Below are 24,030 nucleotides of genomic sequence, written 5' to 3'. Positions count from 1 at the left end.
TGGACCCAGGACTGGTGAAATCATCTTCTCTCTCCCTCTCCCTCCCCTCCCTCCTGCCCCCTCTCCTTTTCCATGATGCCTACATCTCATCACTTTAGGCATAAACAGTTGACCAAGTCTGGGACTAAGAGTAGATCCAGCCGCCCCTAGGCTCCTCTCGGAGAAGGAGCCTAGAAAGCAAGGGGGTCTGCTCTGAACCTCGTGACTCAACGGGAGGGCTCTCCTCATTGTCTTCCCTGAAGCGATTCCCAAAGAAGCAAGGCCTGTAGCGTATCTTTGGTGATGTATGGTTATCACACGTTAGACAGTTTGCCAACATAGTTTCATGCCAATTTTTGTTGTGAGCATACGAATTCTTGCGGTGAGCATGCCAATTCTTGTGGTGAGCGAAGAGAAGTTGAGTTTTGGGAGTTAAAGGATCCCTGGTGTTGTTTCACCTTAATCCTGACGTGGGAATCGGCAAACCCGAGTCATGGTCCTGAGAAGTTGGGACGTGACACCCCCTAAACCCTGGGAACCCCTCCCCTTTAGCGGGGGAAAGACAGGGAGCAGCAGTAGCCGGCTGCCCGTACGTAGGTGGTGAGGAGCAAGAACAACAGAGAGGGCTCGGGTTTTAGAGGCCTCTGGTTTTAATGCGACCTCAAATCAGAAGCGTCTTCCATCAGGAGCCTGCACAAGGGCCTGCGAGAGAGCTGTAGCCATCACTGATGGAGCCGCCGCAGTAGCCATCAACAGAAACAATAAGACAGCGTACCATTCCGTGCCGCAGAAAGAAAGAAAGAAAGGCCCGACTCCAAAGGTCATAATGACGGAGCTGTTTAATGAGGTAACTTCATTGCCACCCTTCTGGGCGTAAGTCTATCTGTGGCAGGAGTCTGCTGCCCGATAGGAGTCCGCTGCCCTGTCCGTGTTGGCCTTCATGCGCGCTGCCAGGCGGGAGAACGTCCGTCCACTGGAAGTGCCCTCCAGGCTGAAGAGGTGCTCCAGTAAGGAAAGACAGCAGCTCTGCCGCAGCAGCCAGGCTAGCCTCTTCCTCCTGCCACACGAGAGAAACTGCTTGGCCCAGAGGCTCTAGCTGTGCAGTGCTAAATGGACAGGGCCGGGGGAAAGCAGGGTGCAAGGAGGGAGGGAGTGTGGGGCTCTGCCGTCCCCTGGTCTACCCGCACGTGGCTCCTTACTGCCTCGGTCCTGCTAAGGCCTATGTGTCAGGTTCAGGGTGGCCTCAAGCCTAGGCAGGTTGGGCCGGGATGCCTGGGACCAGGTGGGAAATGGCTCTTCCTCCCCTGGCTTCTCAGTTCTGCTTCTTACCGGGCCTCCTGCGGAAGGGAGGATACTCTTCTGGAAACAGAAGAGGCACACGGCAACTTTTCCACCTGAGACTTGACAAAGGCTCCAATGGAGGTCCGGGGGAATTGTCTTCCGAGCAGGCTCAAAGCCTCCCTGAGCATTTTCTTTGCCAGCTTCATGTGCCCCATATGCCAGCAGACCTGCAGAGGAAAAGGGAAGCATCCTGATATGGACTAGTTGCCCAGGAGACTGCAGGAATCTCCAAGTGGCTGGAGATGCCAGGGATATCCCCTGCAACCGCGGGAGGCATCCAGCTCCGTCCCCCGGGAGATCCCTCCAGACCTGCCCGTCTCTTACCTCCCCTTTGAGGCTGAAGAAGGTGGCCTCTTCAAAGCAGGCTATCACATCTGCTTTCTTCTCTAGCGAGTTCCTCAGGACCTCCGCTTCGTTCAGCTTCATGAGGGCCTTTGCGCAAGCACACAGAGAGCAGGTGAGCGTGGGTGCAGAGCCCATGGCCAGCCTTGTCCTCCCTCGTCATTGCCTCTGGCATCTGTCTTAAGAGGGCCTGTTTCTCCCCCTGGTGACGCCCGCCCAAACACAGTCACACTGTCTCAGAGCACAGACAGGCACCAGTGATCCTTCAGACTGCCTCCCTGCTAATGCCCCCCGTGCTAAGGGCACAGTGCCTTGTGTCTCTTGCCGCAGAAGAGGCAAACCAGAGGAAAAAGTCAGGGTCTGACCCCAGCATTTCCCTTCCAAGGTCCCGCAAAGGCATGCCCGAGTGCAGCGGCCAGGCAGGCAGGCAGGCCTCTGTGCACAGTGCGTGCTGGCAAGCAGGGCAACTCACCATGTAGCTGTTGGAGACATGCAGGTAGGCAGCCGCAGACTCCAGAAGGTAGTAGAAGGCTCTGGCAGCATCGCCCATCGCCACGTAGTGGCGAGCCAAAGGCACAAGCACCGATTCCACGATGGCTTTGCATTCACATGAGCATGTACCGCTGTGCTTTCTGTCGGTCTTGCTGGGCAGCTCAGCTGTCTGTTCCCTCTTTGCCAGAAACCGTCCTGCCACACTAGTCAGAGGACGGTTCCCAGGAGAAGAAGAGAGCAAAGAATACACAGGCATCACCTGTACTGCTTTTCTCCCCACAGAGATGGCATCAAAAGCCCTTTTTCAAAGCAGAGCACGAGGCCACAGGCACGTACGACCCGTACAGGTGCTTTGTAGGTAGGGAGAAAGAGACAAGCTGGGCTTTCTGTCACCTCTTCCCACAGGCAAACCACCCGAGTCCCCGGGGCAGGTTTTCCCCTGCAGATTTTGCAGTGCTACTCTGTAGGAACTGGAAAGCAAGGGCTGCTCCAGTGTAGTGCGATGATCGCTCTGAGACCACAGGCTTCCTCAAGCCCTCCCTCACCTCCACGGCCACCTCCTCCCACCTCCCACCCCACAGAAAGCCTCTTCCCTAAGCTGCAGTCACAACCGGCAGCCAAATGGCGGCGCTTCCTTTGTCTCCTCTGGACACCCTGAGCTCACTGCCTTCCAAAATCATCAAAACCGTGTCTGCTCACCCAAAATCCTCCTCCAGGAAAGCCTGCTGCTGCTGCAGAGCACCTGCAGCATCAGGAAAGAAAACAGGGGGTTAGACACCTCCTCACATACCCCGGGGGAAGAACTACTCTCCCTCTCCCAGCGGGCTGGGGATCGCAAGGATCCTTGCAAGGGTCGCGACACACTGCGGAAAGTCTGCAGTGGCCATCCTCACCTCCTGGGCTCGTCCCTAGCAGATGTCCTCCCACCCCATCCCCAGCACAGCCCCCCCTGGGGTCCTGGAGGGCCCAGGCTGTGAAGCATGGTGCACAGCATACCCTCAGGGGCATGAGTCCTATCCCTCTTCAGCTGTTCTCCTGCGAGCACCAAGGCCTCCCAGCTGTGAGGGTCGCCCTGCTCAGCAGGGCCCTGACTGCTCCCTCCCTCCTGGCTGCTGGTGACAGTGAAGCGGTGGAAGGCAACAAAGTCCCCTTGGCTGCAGCTCTTGCATTTGTGCGCGTGCCGCTCCAGGAAGGCGGCGCACTTGCGGTGCAAGGCGACCCGCTGTCTCTCGGGCCACAGCTCGTAGGCAGCCTCCCGCAGCAGTGGGACACAGAAGACCAGCACGCCAGACTGCCGCTCCGTGGTCTTCTTGCTCAGAGAGGGTCTCTCCACACCTGCAGGGCAAAGGGCCTTTGCATCAGCCTGAGCTGGGGCCAGGGCTCAGGGCCGTCCCAGCCGGGGCATGAAAGTCATGCCTTGGTGAGCATCCTTAGCGGCAAACCAGCGCTGCTGCACACCGAGCCTTGCAGGATGAGGCAAAAGGGCCCGCCTTGCCTTGCTGATGCTAGCACAGCCCGGGGGACACAGTGCTCAGCTGTGCTCCAGACAGGAGCTGGGGATGTTGCCGCCAGCCGAAGCAAGCCCCGGCCAGTGCTTTCTCTCCGCTCCTGGCAAGGCAGTCCCCAGCCTCCTGAGCTTCCCCTGCTGCGCCACAGGGGAATCAAAGCTGAATAAAAGCCTCTCAAAGGCCCTGGGGCACTTTGGAGGCCACCTTTGATGCGGATGCCGCAGGCAGCTGGGAGAGGATATCGGTGATTGCACACGCCCTCCCGTGCCTGCGCTACAAGCGGCACTTGAAGGCAGAGGAGCAGAGGCACTTGGGACAGCTGGTGGGAGCTTCCCTCCAGCGCAACGCTAGCGTTCTTTGAGATTGACTTGTAAGATCTTTGAACAAGCCATCCCGAACCGCCATGCCTGCCTGAGCTCCACCCAGCCATTACTGGGGCAGAGGGGGGAAGTGCACCGTGCCCCGGCGAGCCCCACCAGGACACAGCTGGGAGCTCCCTTGGCCTCTTCACTGCTACCACTTACCACTCTCTGCCTGCCGAGAGCTGCCTGGCCCCTTGGTAGGATCTCGGACATCTTCTGGCACCTCTGTGGTTTTCAGCCACTTAAGGATGTTGTCGCTCACCAGCATGTCCAACAAGCAATTCATCTTGTGCCTGATGCCATGAGGAAGGATGTGTGACAGCAGCTGGGTGGTAAACACTGGCCCGATGACAGCTGCAAACTTCAAAACCGTCTGCTTCAGTGGCTTTATCCGGTCCAGCTGGGCCAGCGCAATCTCTGTCAAAAAGAAGCAACACCTCTTTCTCTCTTGCCTGTTCCCCATGCTGAGGCTGGAGAGGCTGGAAAGTCTCAACACATGAAATGGGGTAGACTTTGGCCTCTTCTCCTCGGCACCGCACCTGCTGGGCAATTGCAACCCAGGGCAGGCGTCTTCAAAATGGCTCCACACCTGTTGGAATCGCAGGCCACAAGGCCTGGGGAAGAGCGAGACGCTCAAACAGACGCTCGCCCACCTGGGGTGAGGAGGGCAGGATCCAGCAGGTACATGCGTCCATGATGCGCCCTACCAGATCTGGAGTAGGGTTTTGCCCAACAGCGCACACAGAAAACAGAGAACCTTCCCCACAGCAGAGCTGGACTCAGAGCTCCCCACAATGCCTCTCTTAACTTGGCCAGAAAATAATATGCCTTTTGTTTGGGGTTTTTGGTTTTTTTTGGGGGGGGAGGGCGGGGGGGGGGCGCGCGGGGATGGGACAGAACAACGTAATAGCAGGAATGCTTTAGCATGACGTTTCTTCAAGGTTCATACAAATGGCTATGGCTAGAGAGGAGGGACAGTCGTTGACAGCTCCCCCATCCCGCTCTCCTGGTATGGGGGGATTTCCGTGCCAATTCACAGGAAAAAACAACGGATCTGGTTTGGATTAAGTGCCTTGAGAGCGCCATTAGCTGGGGAGCTTAAAAAGAGAATAGCGAGGGCAAAGTCGCGATCACAGCTGAGTCAGCGGCAAGTCAAAGACTTTTCCCAGCAAAGGATTTGCTTCTGTGAGAAAAGGGAGCCATTCTAGTGTTGCACCAATAGCCTTTTCTCTCCTACCTGCTGCTGGAAAGCAGCCAGCAGGCTCACAGCTGGTTCACACCCAGGAGGGGTAAATGGCTGCCCGCAACCCCAGGCCTGTTCCTGGTTGCACTGGAGCCACCTTCCCAGCAGAGCCCCCAAGCTGAGAGGGTGACTCTGCAGCACACAAATGCCCAGCCTCCCTCTAGCCAATGCCCCGCGAAGGGGCCCCAGCACAGCCGCGAGCCGGCAGAGCGGCTCTCGGTCCCTCACCTTTCAAGGTGGTGGGCAGCACCGTGTTCTCCGGGTTCACGTCTGGTCTGATGAAGCAGACCGTGCCATCGTTCCCCGCGCTGGAGCTCGAGGTTGCTGTGAGGGGTGAAGCCTCAACTGCAGAAGCTGGGTGGAGCAAGAGAACACGACTAAGGCAATTTGCAAAGTCACTTGCGGCTTGCAAACGTTTCAAAATTCACCTGAGATGGGACAAGTCCCACTTCACATGGTCCAGTGCAAGCGCACAGACCTGCACGCGCTGAACGTGGTCATTAAGCACAGCAAAACAGGTTCCCACTGCAAGCATTTCTTTGCATAGCCCTCCCAGAACAGGCAGGTGTTCTGCCTTCAGACCAGCTTTCCCAAACAGCCCCTCAGTCAAAGCTTCTGGAGTGCCTAGGGGGCAACTGAATGCCCCGCGACAGAAAGCAGCAGCATTGCTGCCTTCGACAGGGCTACCTCCGCAGCCAGGGAAATTGCCAGTGATCATGCAAAATGCAGCATCAGCCCCGGCTGCTCCCAAGGCCACAGCACTCTGGCTGGCATGGCGCTCTCGGCGGCATTGCCACCGTTTTCTTCCGTTACCACACCCTTGTGGGGATTTATGGGTTTGAATTCAAGTTTCCCAGGCCCGTCCCTCGCCTCAAGCTGGGGTTTGTTCTCAAGTGAGCTGGCGTTGGGCCAGGGTAAATTACGTGCCCATTAGAATGCCTAAGAAACACCAGAAACACATGTGCTCTGGAACCATTTCCCCCGTGTTTTAGACCCCCAATCCCCCCCGCACCCCCCCAAGAATTTAGGCCCCTCCAAGCCACCACAACTCGCCAGCCCCTGCTTTGGCTGTCCCAACAGCAAGGCACGCAGGAGCCCACGCCTCCGCCAGACCACTTTCTGCACTGCTGCAAGATCTGACTCTGCCCAGATCAACGGGGGAACGATGGGGCAAGACTGTGCTGCGGAGAATGCGCCACAGCAACTCGCTAGTCAGCAGCAAAGGTGCTTACTGATCAGGCTCTCCCAGTTGTCTTCTGCTTTTCCACCCCGCCTCCGGGTGCGGAACAAGAGCATGTTGTTGCAAAGAAGGCAGCCCAGCAGCTCCTTGCAGTAATACGGGATCCCCGAGCTTCTTTGGATCAGGAACCTGGACAGGAGCAGACGCGGCAGTGACCACCACAAGAGGAGTAAAGTGAAACACGGTTCAGGTGGGCAGCGAGTCACTTGGGCAATACAGGGTAGCCAGCATCTTTGTCACAGCTGCACCTTGCCTTTGAATGGGACAGTCCTCTGCTGGCTTGGGCTTTTGGGCCCCCCCGAACCTCCGGCCTTCGCTGAAGTCCGTGGGAAAAGAATTGCGGCCAACGGCCAAAGCGCAGAGCAGCGAGCCCTGCCTTTCCCCTCCTCAGGAGCCTAGATCCTCTCTGGCAGCAGGGCAGGCCTCTGTCCCAGGGAATCTCCCCCACAGCCTGGCCACCTAGACCAAGGCCTTTTCACAGCCCAGCCACACTTGGGCTCGGGACTCTTCCTCCCTTCCTCTCTGTGCAGCCGCGAAGGGCTGACACTTCCCACGCTCTGTGTCTCGGCAGTGGCCCGCTCTCAGCTCACGCCTGCCAGGACAAGGCATAACAAGCAACCCACCTCCTAGAGTACTCGCTAGAGTCGGTGATGCTTCTAGTGGCCCTGCGCTCCCTTTCCGGGGGGGCTGATTCCCGCCCGTGGTCTGCATAGGTTCAAGCCCTCAGGAGGAGCTCCCCTGCCTCAAACTTACCTCGCTAGATCCCTGGAGATGCTGTCTACTCTAAGGTTCTGGCAGACCTCCTGCACCACAGCTGAAGGTTTCAGCTCATCCAGATGAAGATAGGTGATTTTCTGGGACATTGTGCTGTCTGCTGCAGCTTTGCAAAAGCCCTCTGTCCTTGGGTAGCCCGGCGCCAAGCTCATGACCATGAAGTAGGAGACATTTCGGAGCACGGGTGACATGATACTCCAGGAGGCAGGGTCGATGAAATGGGCATTGTCGATGACGAAAATGCCAAATTCTCCTCCAATGGTCTGAAAAAAAGCAGGATGTTCTGAGGACAATCCAGTGGAATCCCAAGTGTCTTGCAGGGGAGGAGACTGAGCCTCTGTCTCTTGAGAGGATGCTCTGAAGTCTCTCCCCAGCTGCTTCCCTGCTCAGAAGCTTACTGACTCAATTTCTTTGAGATTTTAAGGTCACACCTAACACCACCTGACCTGCAGAAGGAGGCAGCTTGGGCAAGGGAATGCAGAAGCCATTGCTCCTTGTCCAGGGTACACTCGACGGGAGGAAAGCTATGGGGTGTGTTTGTGGGGCTGCGTGGAGGAGGGGGGACGTGGGGGTGGGGGGTTTCTCAGGCCCCAAAGGGCGATGGCCCGGGCGTGTGGTCCTCCCATGCACTCACACTGCTGTGGTGCAGAGTCTGCAGCCAGCAGGCTTGTTTTCCTTCTCTGACCCAGGAGGAAGGAAGGAAGGAAGGAAGGAAGGAAGGAAGGAAGGAAGGAAGGAAGGAAGGAGAAAGGCTCACCTTCTCCAGCACTTTTGCCCAAGTCGAGTGCAACTCCTTTTTTCTTTCAATTCCACGCATCTCGCGAACCTTGTCCGAAACGGGAAACTGGCCAGAAAAGCACAGTCAGGCAGAAGCATCGCTCCGGGGCTAGGCACATGAACCCACCAAGCAAGACCGCAGAGCAAACTGCCCCTGCTGGCCTCAGCACCTTAGCTCTCCCCAGCACAGGTGCAAGGAGCCACAGTGGGGGCTGCACCTGGAGCTCAAAGCAGAGGCCCTCTGGCAGAGCTGGGGCTTGGGGGTGGGCTGAAGAGCTGGTTCTCTGCCTGTAGGAAGCTTGGGCTGGCTGGAGCAGACCACTCGCCCAGCACCAGCCTCTCTCCAGTGCCACTTCCAAGGTGCTGAACAAGGCACCAGGCACCGCCAGATGCAGCGCAGGACATGAACTCACCCTGGAAAGGGAGCCCCCCAGGGCCCAGGAATGGGAAACCTGTGCTACCACCCCCACGATTCCCACCCCCGAGCTCAGGCACTCCCAGCAGCGCGCCCACACAACATCAGACCCCGAAAAGCTCATGAGAAGGCCTTCTCCAGGGCCAGAGACGCCTCTTGCTCTCACCTCGACAAGGAAAATGTCACTGAGGAGACAAAAGCTGCTCTCTTCAATTGTCCCTCGGAGCTTTGTCTGCAGCGTGCACTGCCTGGCACCGCACGGTTCAACTGTCCTGGAGGCCCAGGGCCCTGGCCATCAGCGTACGGATGGCAGAGAAGGACTGCCTCACGTTGGCCTCTAGCAGTTCCACGGCAACTACCCTGCCGTGCAAAAGCAAAGGGGACTGAGATCCCCAACAGCCCAAGCCTTCTAAGACAAAAGGGGTGCAGATGCCCTTGGGGGGGTGCTCGTCAGCCACTCGTCTCAAAGTGCTTCCCAGAGGAGGCCAAGCTTTTCACTCCTCATACGAGAAAGGGCACAGAGGGGCAATTGCTGCCAAGCCACTGGGAGAGCCGGCTCCAGACTCTTGTGTCTCCACAGCACCGGCCCAGGTCTCGCTACGTCCCCCCTGCAGAGGAACTCACGGGGCTAAGGGGCAAGGATGGAGCAAGTGGTGGGTTTGCCTTTGGGCTCCAGACCTTAGCAGCCTGACTCCCAGACCACAGGAAGGCTTTTCTGCCCCAGTGCTCCTTCTGGGAAGGAGCAGAGGGCAAGCAGGGCTTCCGAGACAGGCCACCCTGCTGTCTGTTGCATCTCGAGTCAGATGAAAAGCATTGGGCTCGGGCTCTTTCCTTCTATCTGTGCCTGGCCCAGAGGTGAAGGAGGAAAGGCCACGGCTCAAGAAGCCACCTCCAACTCCCCAGAGGTGTAGAGGCGGGAGCAGAGCATGCAGGTGCTCCTAGGGAGAGTCTCCAGGAGGCCTTCTCGGGAGGCTGCAGTCCAAGGACCAGGCGCACCAGCAGAGGGGACGGACTGTTCTATGGCTGCCAGGTGATGGGCAGGGGCAGCATCCCAAAGCTAGAGGTCAAAAACCTGTACCTGTGGCCAGCAGCCTGGCCTAAATAGGCCAGTTCGGTAAGTAAGTGGCTCTTTCCGGAGCCCATCGTGCCCTCAAACGCCAGGATGTGGCTTTGTCCTAAGTCCTCATAGGCTTTCAAGCAGCTGCCAAAGCGGTCAATCTCCTTCTCCCGACCTGTGAAGACAAACAAGAAAACCAGCTGCTGGGCGTGCTGAAAAGCAGAGAGATGCCACTTTGGCTGGCACCCTCCACCGCAGTTCCCTGTCCTGCCACCACTTCCACCAGCCTGCCTACAGCCAGGCCTCCTTCCTGCCCACTCATCCCAGCTTTTTTACCTCTGCCTTCCCCAGAGCGGCAGCCGGCCCGCCTGCCCCACAGTGCAGCTTCCATGCCTTCTTCCCCGTCCCGCCACCCTCTGCCCTCCCACAGACACAGAGGTTCAGCCGGCCCCGTGCAACTCCCCGCAGCGATCCAGCACAAGACTGGAAGAGATGATGCGAGTCGCTGCAGCATCTCCTCGCTGTAGCATGAGCCACAGGGCACTTCCTGGGAGCTGAGGCAGCATCTTCAGTGTCTTTTGGCTGGGCTAGAGTGAATTTTCTTCAGTGATAGCTCCTATGGTGCTATGGTTTGGATTTGTGACCAGACATGGGCGTTGATAACACAACGATGTTTTGGTTATTGCTGAAGAGCGCTTGCACAGCGTCAAGGCCTTTACCATTTCTGACGCCGCCCCGCCAGCGAGCAGGCTGGGGGCACGCAAGAAGCTGGGAGGGGGCACGACAGCCACGACAGCTGACCCCAACTGCCCAAAGGCCTATTCCGTACCATATGATGCGGTGCTTGGCAAGAAGAGCTGGGGGAAAGAGGGAGGAAGGGGGGACGTTTGGAGTTACGGCGTTTGTCTTCCCAAGTCACCGTTACGCACGATGCAGCCCCGCTTTCCTGGAAATGGCTAGACACCTGCCTGCCCATGGGAAGCAGGGAACGAATGCCTGATTTGGCCTTGCATGCTTGCGCAGCTTTTGCTCTACCTATTAAGCTGTGCGATTCTCTTCCCCATCCCGCTGGGGGGAGCGAGTGGCTCTGTGGGGCTGAGCTGCCTCCCGGGGTTAACCTGTAACAGGGCCCAAAACCTCCAGCAAGACACCGAGGGATTAAAGGCACCCCGTGGGTCCTGACATTGCCATGTCTACGCCCAGATGCTGCCAAGAAAGGATCTCTGAGGAGTACAAGGGGGAGAACCCACCACCGGAACTCTCCGTCAGACTGGCAGAAGGCAATCGCTTTCCTGATCCCAAAGACCGGGATCAGTTTAGCCCCCAGGCGTGAGCAGCTCCCTAGCTGAAAGGTACCTTCGTACCAGGTCTGGAGCAGGGCAAGGCAGCACCAGGCGCCTCACCCTGCTTTCCACCCCAAAGAGGTCAACCAAGTAGGGGCCGAGAGAGGCCGCACTTCCTTAGGGCCTCTGCAGCAACACCATCCCTGGCAAAAGCTTCTCCCGCCCCAGCGTGGCGCTAAAAGTTACCAAGGGGAAGAAACTGGGCTTCAGAAGAGCAAGGCATTCTCCACCTACCCAGTAAGGGGGCGTACTCTGACCTCTTCTTGGCAAGACCCATGCCAAATATGCTAGAAGCAGGGGAAAAGAAAACACCAGTCAATTAGCTGGTGAGAAGCCAGGGGACACAGAGAAGCAGCCTGGCATGGAGGGGCAGGATGTGCTCCTCGTGCACCTGCTTGTCTTTCGGGCAGCATGTTTTCCCCTGTATGCACCCCCACCCAAAGTTCAAGCTGCACGCTAGGACAGCTTCAAGCATAAAGAAGCCCAACGGCCATGGCAGAACAGCAGAACGTATCCAGAGGCCACCACCAGAGGCCAAACCAAGAGACGCTGCAGACACGTGAAAGGAGCCAGGGTGTGCTGTTGGCTAGCACACGCTGGCCAAGAGAAACAAGTGTCTTGGAAAGGAGGACTTGTGTCACTGAACGGGCTGGGATGCCAAGCACCTAGCACCTTTGGCTCAACTCCTCCTGGAGTTTCCAAGAGATGGCAATGTTAACGTTCAAACCGTCATCCAAAGCGAAGGTCAAATCCTGGCCCACAGGAAAAGCTGAGGTTTCAGCAGGACGACATGAGGAAGGGTGTCCCCACGGTCCACATTTCCCCATGGGAACCAGGCTGGCCCAAAGCTTCCTGCTCGGAAGCGGCTTGTCCCAAAAACCTCCTTGGGTCAGCATTACCAGGGCATGTGGTGGAGCAAGCACAGCTGAAAGCCATTTGGACAGAGCCTGCAAGGCCAGGTTGTGTCTGCCAAGACAGACTAACCTTCCCCATCCCTGGGGCTTCACTCCCGCTCTCTTAGCAGCAGGAGACAGCAGGGGAGAGAGGCAAAAAGCCTCCCGCACCAGGGCTTCTGACCGTCTCAGCCACAGGCAAGGGAGACCAGCTTGGTCTCTCTCTGCCTAATTCCTCTTTGCTGGCCAAGGCTGCACCCTTGATGACACAATCCCCTCGTCCAGCCCTCTCGGAGGTCACTCACCTCTTCTTGGTGATCCCCACATATTGATAGAGAGTGCCAGGATGACTGAGGCCTTTCATCTTTTTCTCCGGCAGCTCCTTGAAGTAGTAAGGGGGCAGCCGAGAGGAGGCGTAGGTCACTGCATCACAGGACACCAGCCCAGGGTAGTGCACCATCATCCGGGCTGCCAAATTCACCTTCTGGCCAACGACTGCCAGAGAGAGAGAGAGCGTGCGAGAGCGTGCGTTGACGTACCCATGCGACCAGACCCGTGGCGCCCTTCCAGGCCAACGGCTGCCTCACCTCCAGCACAGGCCAACCCCACAGCGGGATCAGCAGAACCCAGGGGAACAAACGGCCACAGAGCCCGTTCTCCTGCCACGGGCCAGGACCCGCACTGCCCGGGCCGCTCCTGACCGGCTGCTGGGAAAGCCCTCTCCCAGCCCGCCTTCCTCTTCCAGAGTGCTATGCTTAAGCAGGCCCACGCCAGCCTCCCGCGCCTCAGACACACGCCTCCTACCTGTGTATTCATGCCTCAGAGGGTGGCCGGTGACTCCGCAGAACACCATCCCACTGGTAACTGCAACAGACACTGCCCTGGCACACAGGGAAACAGTGCAGCTTCAGCAGCGCCCCAGGCGCAGTCCTGCCCGCCCAGATTCATCCCTTCCCGCATCTCCCCTCGGCGCTAGCCTGGGCCACCTGCCATCCTGTCCTGCCAGCGCGGGTCCTGGGGACGTGGAGAGCTCAGGGGCGCAACATACCCACGTTGCAAGGGACAAAGGACAGGGGTAGAGCGCATGTGGGATGTTTTGGACACTTCCCCTGAGGCCACTTTCCCTGAGCTGCAACCTGCAGAAGGCCACAGCCCTCTCATGAGCAAAGAGGGAGGGAAGAAGGCACCCGCGATGTCACTGCCTGCGATGGCAGCAACCTGAGATCAGGTGGCTGGACCCCATCCCTGTTCATGGGCCAGTCGCCCAGAAGGGCCTGCCTCTGGCACCAAGGAGCCTCTTGCCCTTGCAAGGGTTCGTTCCAGCACGGTGGCTAGCAGGGTGTGCTTGGCGGGACTCCGCCTGGCTGCCGAGGGCTAAGTCCGGGGCTTGCCTGCCACCTCTCAGGGCACTGCCTCCTTCCTGCCAGGGACAAGGCAGAGCAAGCTAGAAGACACGTCTCTTTCTGGGAAGCCCCCTTGCGCCATCCCAAGCAGCACGCACCCCCACCACACACTCACTCTACTTCCATGAGCATCGTGGAGCAGGAATTGAAGATCTGAATAGCACTCTGCAAGGCGTGAATGCTCTCGTAGGGCAGCTTTTCTCCACTGAGGCCAAACACGCAGAGGAACATGCAGCCCTGCCAAGGACGGATGCAGCACATCTTGCTACAATGCCTAAGAGGGAGCCTCTCCCTCTTCCTCACCGCCCACCCCCTCAGGGTGGGGGGAAGCGATTGCTCCCACACACTCACCTTATCAAACAGGACGATTTTGTTGATTTTGCCTTTGTGAGGACAGAGGATTTCTAGCATCTTCCTGCTGGCATCGTGGATGAGGGTGCGGATGTCCACTGTGCTGATTCCTGCAGTCAACTGCAGTTGGACGAAGAGGCTGGTGACCGGCCGTAGCTCAGAGAAGAGGTCCAGCGGCACTCTGTCATCAAGCTGGAAGACAAGAGCAGGATGGCTTCACCAGCCTGCTCTCCCGGGGGCTTACTGCCCATACCAGACACCGAGGGAGAGCAGGCGTACTGGCAATAGCAGGTACTCCCCGAGGAAGGGCTGAATCCTTCTCTCAGTGCACATGGCGGGCAGGCTGCCCAGCCTGTGGCAGGCAGATACCGAATCATTAACGCAAATGACAAAGGAGAGAAAGGTGCTCCGGTACCACCCCATCCTGGGACGGGTGTGGACACGAGGGGCGACCCGCAGGGATGCTCTGGGGACTTCAGTGCAACCTCCCCTTTATCCCACCACCACCACCCCGGCGCATCCAGAACCATACCCCCAGAAAAGACAGGCAGACAGAAGTCTGCCGCCCACCACCCGTATCTCTCTGAGGACAACACACGCAATGGTGCGGCACCAGTGCCCCCTGGCTCAGTTTCCCCGCGCTGTCTTCTCAGGGTGCGTTTCCTTCTCTTTGTCTGTTCTCGTGAGAACTCCATCTCTGCAATGCACCACTTCCTCTGCCCTCCAAAAATGCAGTCCCCAGCAGTGGTGGCCTGGACGTACCTTCCCGAGAGCAGCTCCTGACATGTACTTGCTAAGCACGTCGTACGCATTAGCGCCACCGGGCAGGAGAAGAGCAGGTCTCATGGCACCTGAGGAGAGAAAAAGCAGGTGGTCGCTGGGAGGACAGGACTACGAGGTGTTGGAAAGCAGGGGCTGGCACGGGAAACGGGGGAGAAAGAGTCTTCTGCCTTTGCTCATGTTGCCACCTCCAGATGCTCACGGCAGTGCTGTCCCCTGGAGGGAGAAGGCAGCAGCAGCCACCGCCCCAGCTGATGCACGCGAGGGCCAAAAGCACGAGTGCCAGCCGAAAGGAGGAAGAGGGCGCAGGTGGTTCCTCTCTGGCCCCTGAAGCAGCCAGGCCCCAGCTTTCCAGGCAAGCCGCGAACAAGGTGAAGTTGGCACTCACCTTCCCCTTCCAAGCGCTGGCTCCTTGGGTGTCGTACAAGCTTGCGTAAAGCGTCTTGGCGTTCTGACCAAGACATCGGATCCATGCCTGTAACCTGGAGACACACGGCGTGAAGGCACTGCCACTGGCCTCCCCAGGAGTCCCAGGGGACAAAGCCTGCCCTCCACCGTCACTGCCCAGAAAAGGGGAGAACAAGCCCACCTGGCTGGATGGGACAGCAGTGCTTCCTCAGAAGCACCGGAGCTGGGCAGGCATCACCCAAGCATCCCCCAGCTGTCAGCAACAGCGCCATGACCCACAGAGGACATGGCTGGTGGGGCCAAAACCCTCCCAGTGCCTCCCGACCCCTCAAACCAAGCAAGCCCAGACCACTGTTACCCCTGAGAGGGAAGGACAAGAGCTTCAGCTGCCCACCCACTTCCACAGCTCAAGCTCTCTCCACATCCAGCTCCTCAGCCTTCTGACACCTCCCTCCTTCATGTCCAGGTCTGGGTCCTCAAAATGGCTCTACAGGCCATGCCACCCACCTACCTTCACAGCTCTTTTGCCTGCAAGGCGCCTGGTCCTGAGCCGGTGCTGCTCACAGAGCTCCCAGGAGGTGGCTGAGAGGATTACTTCACCTGCATTCGCAAGCTCTTCCGCCTCACAAACTTCATCCAGGGCCTCGCCACAGATCAAGAAGTACTGCCGCCTCCTGTCTCCGACTACCAGGAGGTCCACGGGCCCTGCAGAGATCCCTGGTGAGAAAGAGAGGGAGAAGCAGCACTGACACAGGGAAGATTTTGAGCTCTACAGCCCCCAGCATCTCAGCTGTTCAGAACCTAATCTGAAGCCCAGTGGGGAGACTGGCGTTATGGAAAGGGAGGGCATCCTCCATCCTACTCAGGGGCATACTGACACAGGTCCCTGAAACGGGTGTCTAGAAACAGACAGTGTGTTGAGAGTGCCGGGTGTCTTAGCCAGCTGCCTGCCCAGAAGCCCAGCAGCCTGCCCAGAAGCCCAGCAAACCAGGCGGGCTTGATCACTGCCTGCTCTGCTAACGTGCAGGCAGGTTGTAGCTGTCTGCTTGACAACACCCATGACAGCCTGCCAAAGCCCTTCCCAGAGCCATGTGCAAAGCAGCTCCCCTTTGCTCTTTGTGAGAGGCAGGGGAGAATCCAGCAGGGCAAAGGATGCAAAGCTGCCCCCTCCCCCCCGAAAAAATGGAAAGATAACTACCTCCCACAGACATTTGTGCTAAATCAGACATTTGAGGACCCTAATACTTGATCTGACGCCCGCTTTGCCTTTAAGCTTCCTCTGCATCTGCAAATGCACGCAAACCCAGCAGGCCTGGTCTCCCATCCCCGCCCAGACTACAGCTGGCCCCTTAAATGCTCGCAGGAGATGCTTTCCTTTGGCACTAGCCCCAGGACGGATCCCCCCATTCCCTGCCAGCGAGAAGCACCCCGTGCCACGGCGCCCGTACCTATCTTCAGCTGGATCTTCTGACCCACGTGCGTGTCACGCTTCCCATACTTCCTCTGGATCTGCCGGCTACACTGCAGCACCAGGCTGATGGTCTTAGCCAGCTCCCGGGGTGGTGCTCTCCACAGCACCAGCACAGCATCCCCTGGGGAAAGTGAGGGAAAGGGAAAGGCTCTGCTGAGACCTGACTCTCCCCGACCTGCGCTCAGTGGCAGGGACAGCAGAAACCGGCCGACGCGCTGAGGAAGATGGGCCTGTGGGAGGGCATCGTCCTGGAGGGCCAAACCCTGGGCACCGGCACACCTCTCCTCTCCCGGGCCAGCCACAGCAGCCGACAGCCGGCAGCGCTGGCACCCCCTGCCCCGAGCGCTCCTCTGCAGCTGCAGCACACCAGGGCCTCGTCCTGCCCTCGCAGCCTGGCAGCCCGAGCTCCGCCATCACCAGGGCCTCCCCGCCCCTCACCACCACCCCGACACACACCTTTGGCTGCGCTTTCTCGGGGGTCTCCTCCTCTCAGTGCTTCCTTGTCCCCCCACCCCCAGCCCAGGGTCCTACCAGCAGGGGCAGAATGAGGGAGACAACAGCCCTTGCCAAAGCCAAACCGGAGGCAGGCAGGCCCCGGGAGAAAGAGAAGCCTGGAGAAAGGGCACTGCACGGGGGCTGCGTGAGTGGCCAGGACGCCGCCTCAAGGTGCTACACAGAGCCTCTTGAGAAGCAGAGCACAGCAAATGGCCGCCACAACAGGTAAATGCTGCAGGTCAGCACACGTGGGCATCGTCGTCCTAAGTACATACCAGCAAACTTAAAGATGTCTCCTCCAAAAGTCAGCACCTCTGCGGACAGAGAGAAGGAAAGGAAGAGTCATGTGGACACCTTCTTCCAGAAGCCACAGAGCAAGCCCCTCCGCCCCGAGAGGAGCACCCAGGTGAGGGTGCACCGTGGGGCACAGCCCAGGAAAGCACCACTCTGGCCTGCCTCCCGGGCTCACAGGGGCCACAGCCCTGCTACGTGCACAGCAGGCACGGAGGCAGGCCTGCGAGCTGCCACCAGATCTCAGAAAGGTGGAGGCTGGAAGGGACCTCTGGGGTCCATCTGGTCCAACCCTGCTGCTCAAGCAGGGCTGCACAGAGCCAGCTGCCCAAGACGGTGGCTAGATCATTTTTTAATAGCTCTAAGGAGGGAGACTCCACAAGCTGCCTGGGCAACCTGTGCCAGCGCTCGGCCACCCTCACAGTCAAAAAGCCTTTCTTGACGTACAGAGGGAACATCCTGGGTTTCAGTACATGCCTGGGGCGTGGCCTCTGCTCCTGACACTGGGCAGCACTGGAAAGAGCCTGGCTCTGTCCTCGTTGCACCCTCCCTTCAGGTTTTAGACACATTACTAAGATCACCCCCCAAGCCTCCTCTTCTCTAGGCTAAACAGTCCCAGCTCTCTCAGCCTTTCCTCATAGGAGAGATGCTCCAGACCCTTCATCGTCTTTGAGGACTCTCTTGCTTTGCTCTACAGGGGCTGCCAAAGAGGTGGCCACCAATGTGCTCACGGTCAGCTTAGAAGGGTCAAGAAGTCCCCTGTGAAAAGGCGCCCGCGAGGGTGTCACAGGCACACATATATCAGCGCCAGCATCCTCGGGTCACTTGTGCGCTGGCACTTGCTGGATGCCCCCAGCCTGCTCTGGGCACTAATGCATCACTGAGCCGGGTGTTCATGCCAGAAGCACAGAGGAAGCTGCTGAGAAAGCGGGTGCCTCCTCAGCCACAGGGGGGGAGCAGAAAGGACCTGCGCCCGTCTTGACTCACCGGGAGACCCTGGCTGCTCTTGCTGTTCCTGCAGGCCACAGAAAGCCCCAGCCCTTGCAAGGAGGCAGGACCAGGCTGCCCAGCATGTCTACCCCCACCCTCCATGAGCAGCCTCACGGCCCGATGGCAGACAGTCCCGCAGCACGGCTCTTACCCTCCAAAATGTCACACAGGCAGGAATTGAGGGTTTGCGCCAGCTCATCAGTGCCTCTGTCTGGGCCGGCCCTCTGGATGAACTTCTCTGTCAAAGCAGTGAAACCTGTAACAGGGACACCCAGAAGTCAGGAAATGCCCACGTGGGACAAAGGACCTGGCAGCCAGTTCCATGCTGCCCGGCCCGAGAACCTGTAGGTCACACCTTCCCACGCGCTGGCTCAGTGCTGGTGGTGGCAGTGGTTGACCGCCCAACATAACCCGTCCCCCTCTCTTTGGGCATCCCAGCAGAACACCTCAGCAGTGACAAGGTGGCCACTCTGTCTGAGGAGCCGGGGCAGGGCTCCAAAGGGCCTAGCGTGTCCCAAAAAGGCTCGTGTCCGTGGTTGCTCCTCCCTGCTCACCCCACCTGAAATATCCGCAAAGAGCAGCACTCCTTGGACAGCCTGAACGGGACTGATAATCTTGAGGTAGTCCTCAGCAATGAGACTGGGGAGAAAAGCTGCTGCTTTCTCCAGCTGTGAGTGGTAACGAACGGTTCCTCTCCCAGGCAGAAGCCATCATCAGCGCCCTGTGGCACACGGGGTACCTCAGGAGAAGATGGCCGTGCCCAGCTGGGAGGACGAGGACCTCACCACACAGTGCGAGTTGCACAGTGAGCCCGGGGCCTCTGTGCGGGACTGGCCCTCTGCCCTCATGGCGGTGGTCACAATCATCTGGCAGTGACCTCCTCCGTAGGTTATCACTTGCTTACCCATCATCTGTCCTCAAGCAACACAATCAGCTAACAGCGACACCGTCTGTATGTCATCGCCTGCCGAGCAGCTGCCGCCGTGACCCAGTCTCCCTCCTTGACGCTGAGCCAATGACTCGGAGGCAGCCAGCGCCGCCCCACTTCTTGGAGGACAGTGCCGAAGGGAGGCTCGTGCAGCGACCCGTCGCTGAATTTGCAGCTACCTAACTAAGGCCTTGCACCCTAAGAATGGGTCTTTGGAGGCTCCAAATGAGGCTTCGTACCCTAAACGAGGAGCTTGGCCCCTAAAATGAGGCTTTGGGCCCTCCAAATGAGCATTTGAACCCTCCGGATTGCAGACTGGATCCTAAAAAGGAGACTTTGGAAGCTAAAAACTGAGGGTTGGGGCCTGAAAATGAGCCTTTGCACACTGTAAATAAGGCTTGGGCCTCTACAACGGAGGCTCTGGCCCTTCCACATCAGACTTTGGGCCTTCAGAATGATGCTCTGGGCCCTCAAAAAGAGTCTTTGCACCTGAAGAGTGGGGCTTGGAACTGATGAATGAGGCTTGGACCCTAAAAATGAGGCTTTGGACCATAAAAAGGAGGTTTCCGAGCCTAGGATTGAAGTTTTGGACTCTAAAACAGAAGCTTTGGGCCCTAAAAGAGGGGTTTGGAGCATAAAAATGAGGGCTTGGAAACTCAGGATGCAGCTTGGAGCCTCAAAGCAACTGGCTGGATCCTAAACATGATGCTGCTCTATAAAAATGAGATACCTGTTCCTGTGCACGTAGCACCCCTGGTCCTGGTCCTGGCCCTGCTCCCTCCCTTGCCCCAGCTGCCCCCGGCCCATCTCTCGCCTGTTTCTCCTGAGGCCGCTCAGCCTCTGCCCTCTCCGGCAGAGGAACTGGGCCACAAGTGACATCACAAGCATCTGCACAAGCCAGGTTCCTGGGCCTGCCCTATCGGCAGTGACATAAACACCACCACAGGATCCTAAAAATGAAACTGTGGCTTCTTCAAAAAAGGCCATGGGTAATGAAAGACAGGTTTGGACCCTCCAAATGAGGATTTCAGCCCTCAGAAGCAGCCTTTGTCACTGCAAAGAATGGGGGAGATGCTACGAATACGCTTTGGACCCTGACAACAAGGTGAGCCTATTGGTTCCTCTATGGCCCCCCGAAAGGAAGCTCTGATGCCAAATACAGGCCTTTGGGCACAACATTTGAGGCTTAGAGCTGTGAAAGGCGGGTTTCGACTCTCTGAAGGAGGGTCAAGGCCTTAAGAATGGGGCTTTGGGCCCTAGAAATGGTGCTTTACAAATGAAAATGAGGCTCTGAACCCTGAAATTAGGTTTGGGGCCCTCACATGATGCTTTGGTACCAACACCTAAGGCTTTGCACCCTAAAAATGGGTCTCTGGATGCTCAACATGAGGCTTTGGGCCCTCAAAATTGCAGGCCGAATCCTGAAAACGAGCCTATGGCCCATGACAAGGAGGATTTCGTCCCTAAGAAAGAGGCGTTGGAAGCTAAACATGAGGCTTTGGGCCTGAAGTGAAGCCTTTGGACCCCCAAAACGAGGCTTGGCACCTTCATAATCAGACTTGAAGAAATCGTTACTCACAGGATTTAGTCCTCATCACGACCATCGCTCTTCTTGGCAGCAGAGGGGAAAGCTCTGGATGACAAAGGACATCAGGATGCGCTCCAGAAAGAAAAGACCAGTGCAAGAAGATCGCCGTCACCTAACTGCAAAGGAATAATTCTAGCTCAATGAAATGGGTACCCAAAATGAAACACACAGAACAGCATCCGTCCTTGAAACTCTTTCAGTGTCAGTTTTAACTGCTGCGGATCTGCCGGCAGACAAACTTACTGTCACAGGGCCCCAAAAGGAGTACTAATGAGCAAAACAGAAACTCTGCCCGTAGCCCCTATCTATCTAGCCTGTAAAGGTAAACCAGCTCAGCCTACAGCTCCGAAGGTAGAGACCAGTCCATGCTTACATCCTGTGTCTACCTGCTCCGTGATCTGTCTAGAAACTGAAATCAGAATCACCTTTGAAAGAGGATGGAACTTGGGGGGAAGGGGGTTGAAAGGAAGACATTGGTGGAAAAAAGGAAAAGTGTAGGCATGCAACGCAAAATGGAAGGAGCCAAGTTATCCCACAGACCAGCTCGGGCCGACTCGCTTTTGCTGGCAAAAAGCTGTGCAGCTTGGAGGGAAAAAAAGCAGACTTTGGTGCTGGGATGCACACAAACGTCTGAGTTCAGCTCTGAAACAGCAGAAAAACCTTGTCAGGGCTCCTTTCCACTGTCCTCCTACCTGGGTGCATGCTGCAACTTCCTTGTTTCCCTGAAGTCCTCCCAGACTGACAGGGACGTGGCATCTGTCCAGTCCACGTGCCACGACGAAGGAACGGTTCGGATCATGAAGCGGGTAGCAGATAACTGCATCTGCAGAAGCAAAGGGGCAGCCACGCCTCAGCTTCAGAGATGCCCAAAGCTGCCCCAGGAGCCCTCGGGGCCCCAGCGTTTGCTTGGCCCTGAAGCCCCGCAGGGCCTTGCCAGCACTGGGGAGCCCCAGGGACAGAAGGGAAGGACGGTGGTCAGCCCCTGTGGGGAGAGTGACAGGGCTCTGTCCTTCCTTCTGGCCGCAGGAGGATGCCCCGCGCCACGCCAGGACAGGGTGTCTCTCCTCCTCAGCCCCAGGGGAAGGTGAGGCCTGACGAAGGCCCTGGGTGCTGGGCTCAACGTGGGCAGTGTGACCGGGCCCAGAGCCCTGTCTCCTGCCAGGTGCAGGCCTGGCCGAGGCCAGCGGCTCCCGTCATGCAGCTCCTCCTGCCCGGGGCTGTGGCTGGAGCACAGACCGACCCGCATTTTGGGAAAGACTTGCCAATCCAGAGCAGATCCCCTCCTGCCCTCTCCTGTTCCCTCCCCTCCCTCCCTCCCTGAGCAGGCCCAGACCCCACGAGCAGACCGGGGAGGTTCTGAGGGAGGGCAGACCTGCGCACACACCTTGCGCTGCTGAGAGAACAGCTCCAGGTGAAATGGCCCCTCTCGAAGGCCGTCTCTCCGCAGGCCCAGTGTCCCGGCTGGCTGAGGCGCAGCTGCGCTGAGGCGGGGGCAGCTGGTGCAGGGCAGCTCTGTGAGGAGAGGCCCGGGCTGCCCCTGCTGTGCCATTGGCCACGGCTGAGCCAATCAGCGGAGCCGGTGTTGGCCTGTCAGTCACTGCCGACCTGGGGTGGGGCCGGGGGGGGCAGAGGCCCAGTGGCCTGAGGAGAAATGGGGGAGAGACGGGGTGGGGCAGCCGGGGCGAGGGGGGGACCAGGGGCAGTTACAGTTGCGGTTGGTTACAGTTACAGTTGCAGGGGCAGGTGGTCTCGCAGTGTGGACGGGCCTGGGGGAGACCTCATCAGCCCTGGGCCCTGTCATGGCCCAGCTCACCAGCCCTGGGCCCGAGTGCTCAGCCCCAGGGACAACCCCAGCACCAGGGTCAGAGCAGCTCCTGCTGCTGCCCCGAGGGTCGCCAGCCCTGAGCCAGAGTGCAGGTATCTGAGCTGGGAGGAGGTGGGAGAGACTGGAAAACAATTCATGGAGAGGAGGCGATGGAAGAAGGTGCAGCGTATGTGGCACCTGGGATTAACTGGCACCCTCTGTTTCGTATCTGGGTCAGTACCGTACTTGCAGATGTGTTGTCCCACAAGCGGGGGTCGGTACCCGGTGCGCAATAAGCCAGTCTTACGCGCAGAGCTGAGAAATTGGCTTCTTTCATGTCTGCGCAGAGATGGGTGCTGGAGGGTAACTCCACAAAGCTGGCACACCACACCAAAGAAGAACGATGTATTTCTTCCGTTACAGGATTAGTAAGAAACCACCTAGATGGTGCTGCTTCTGTGGATCCTGAAGGTGGTGACCCCCAAGCCTGGGAACTCCCAAACCCGGGACTTCCGAACCCCAGCGACCCCCAACCAAGGAACCCCCAAGTCCAGGACGCCCAAACATGGGAGCCCCAAACTCTGGGAATGCTGCAACTCCCCCGACCCAGCCTCCCCAAACACCGGGGCCCCCTAAACCCCAGGCACTCCCCGAGGATTGAGACACCCAGACCCCTAGAGCCCCCAAATTCCAGAGCCCCCAAAGCCTGGGGATCCCTCAGCCCTGGAAACCCCCAAACCTGGGACCCTCAAACCCTGGGGACCCCAAACCTGGGACCCCCTGTGAGGGACTGAAAAAGTTAATGTCTCAAACATTGTGGTGGGGCAAGTTCTGCTTAAGGGCATAACAAGGAACTCTGCCCAGCAAGGAACCACAGGTGAAAAGCAGCCCATCAGCACCCCATCAGCAACAGGAGAGGGAGGGGAGGGCATGCTAGAGGGGGCACAGCTCCCTGTTCTGATATGCTGCTCTTGATGTGCTGAGCAGGGCAGCTCACTGTGCATGGCAAAAGATCACATCTGCAGGCAAGGGGAAGTTACTCCCCCAACAACCCCCAAGCCCACAGACCTATTTCCCAAAGGCTACCTAATTAGCGTAAGGAGCTTGAGTGCCCACCCAAAGGAGGGGGCAAGGATGATAAAAGGACACACACACGGAAGCCCCAGCTGTGCAAGCCCACTGCTAGGGGACCTCTCAGCTGACTGGACCCCTCGGCTGACTGAACCAGTGCTGGACCCAGGACTGGTGAAATCATCTTCTCTCTCCCTCTCCCTCCCCTCCCTCCTGCCCCCTCTCCTTTTCCATGATGCCTACATCTCATCACTTTAGGCATAAACAGTTGACCAAGTCTGGGACTAAGAGCAGATCCAGCCGCCCCTAGGCTCCTCTCGGAGAAGGAGCCTAGAAAGCAAGGGGGTCTGCTCTGAACCTCGTGACTCAACGGGAGGGCTCTCCTCATTGTCTTCCCTGAAGCGATTCCCAAAGAAGCAAGGCCTGTAGCGTATCTTTGGTGATGTATGGTTATCACACGTTAGACAGTTTGCCAACATAGTTTCATGCCAATTTTTGTTGTGAGCATACGAATTCTTGCGGTGAGCATGCCAATTCTTGTGGTGAGCGAAGAGAAGTTGAGTTTTGGGAGTTAAAGGATCCCTGGTGTTGTTTCACCTTAATCCTGACGTGGGAATCGGCAAACCCGAGTCATGGTCCTGAGAAGTTGGGACGTGACACCCCCTAAACCCTGGGAACCCCTCC

At 58.1% G+C, this 24,030-nt stretch overlaps 1 protein-coding gene across 1 annotated transcript; it reads right to left on the bottom strand.

Annotated features, from left to right (window-relative positions):
- Positions 1-858: 858 nt before the first annotated feature.
- On the bottom strand, positions 859-18,863 carry LOC126037193 (adenylate cyclase type 10-like). Its single transcript, XM_049797457.1, is given in 25 exon segments — positions 859-1,036; positions 1,309-1,487; positions 1,645-1,752; positions 2,135-2,349; positions 3,151-3,489; positions 4,187-4,441; positions 5,496-5,612; positions 6,500-6,636; positions 7,261-7,544; positions 8,039-8,125; positions 8,640-8,738; positions 8,740-8,833; positions 9,552-9,705; positions 11,108-11,160; positions 12,072-12,261; positions 12,571-12,647; positions 13,285-13,406; positions 13,521-13,712; positions 14,689-14,775; positions 15,220-15,425; positions 16,157-16,300; positions 16,950-16,988; positions 18,107-18,211; positions 18,515-18,623; positions 18,741-18,863. Coding segments are annotated over 25 exon segments (3,693 nt in total).
- Between the last annotated feature and the right edge of the window lie 5,167 nt (positions 18,864-24,030).

The sequence above is a fragment of the Accipiter gentilis genome, unplaced genomic scaffold, assembly GCF_929443795.1.
Source record: "Accipiter gentilis unplaced genomic scaffold, bAccGen1.1, whole genome shotgun sequence".
Lineage (NCBI taxonomy): Eukaryota > Metazoa > Chordata > Aves > Accipitriformes > Accipitridae > Astur > Astur gentilis.
The sequence above is the reverse complement of the archived record's forward strand: the minus strand, read 5'-3'. Positions and strand labels throughout refer to the sequence as shown.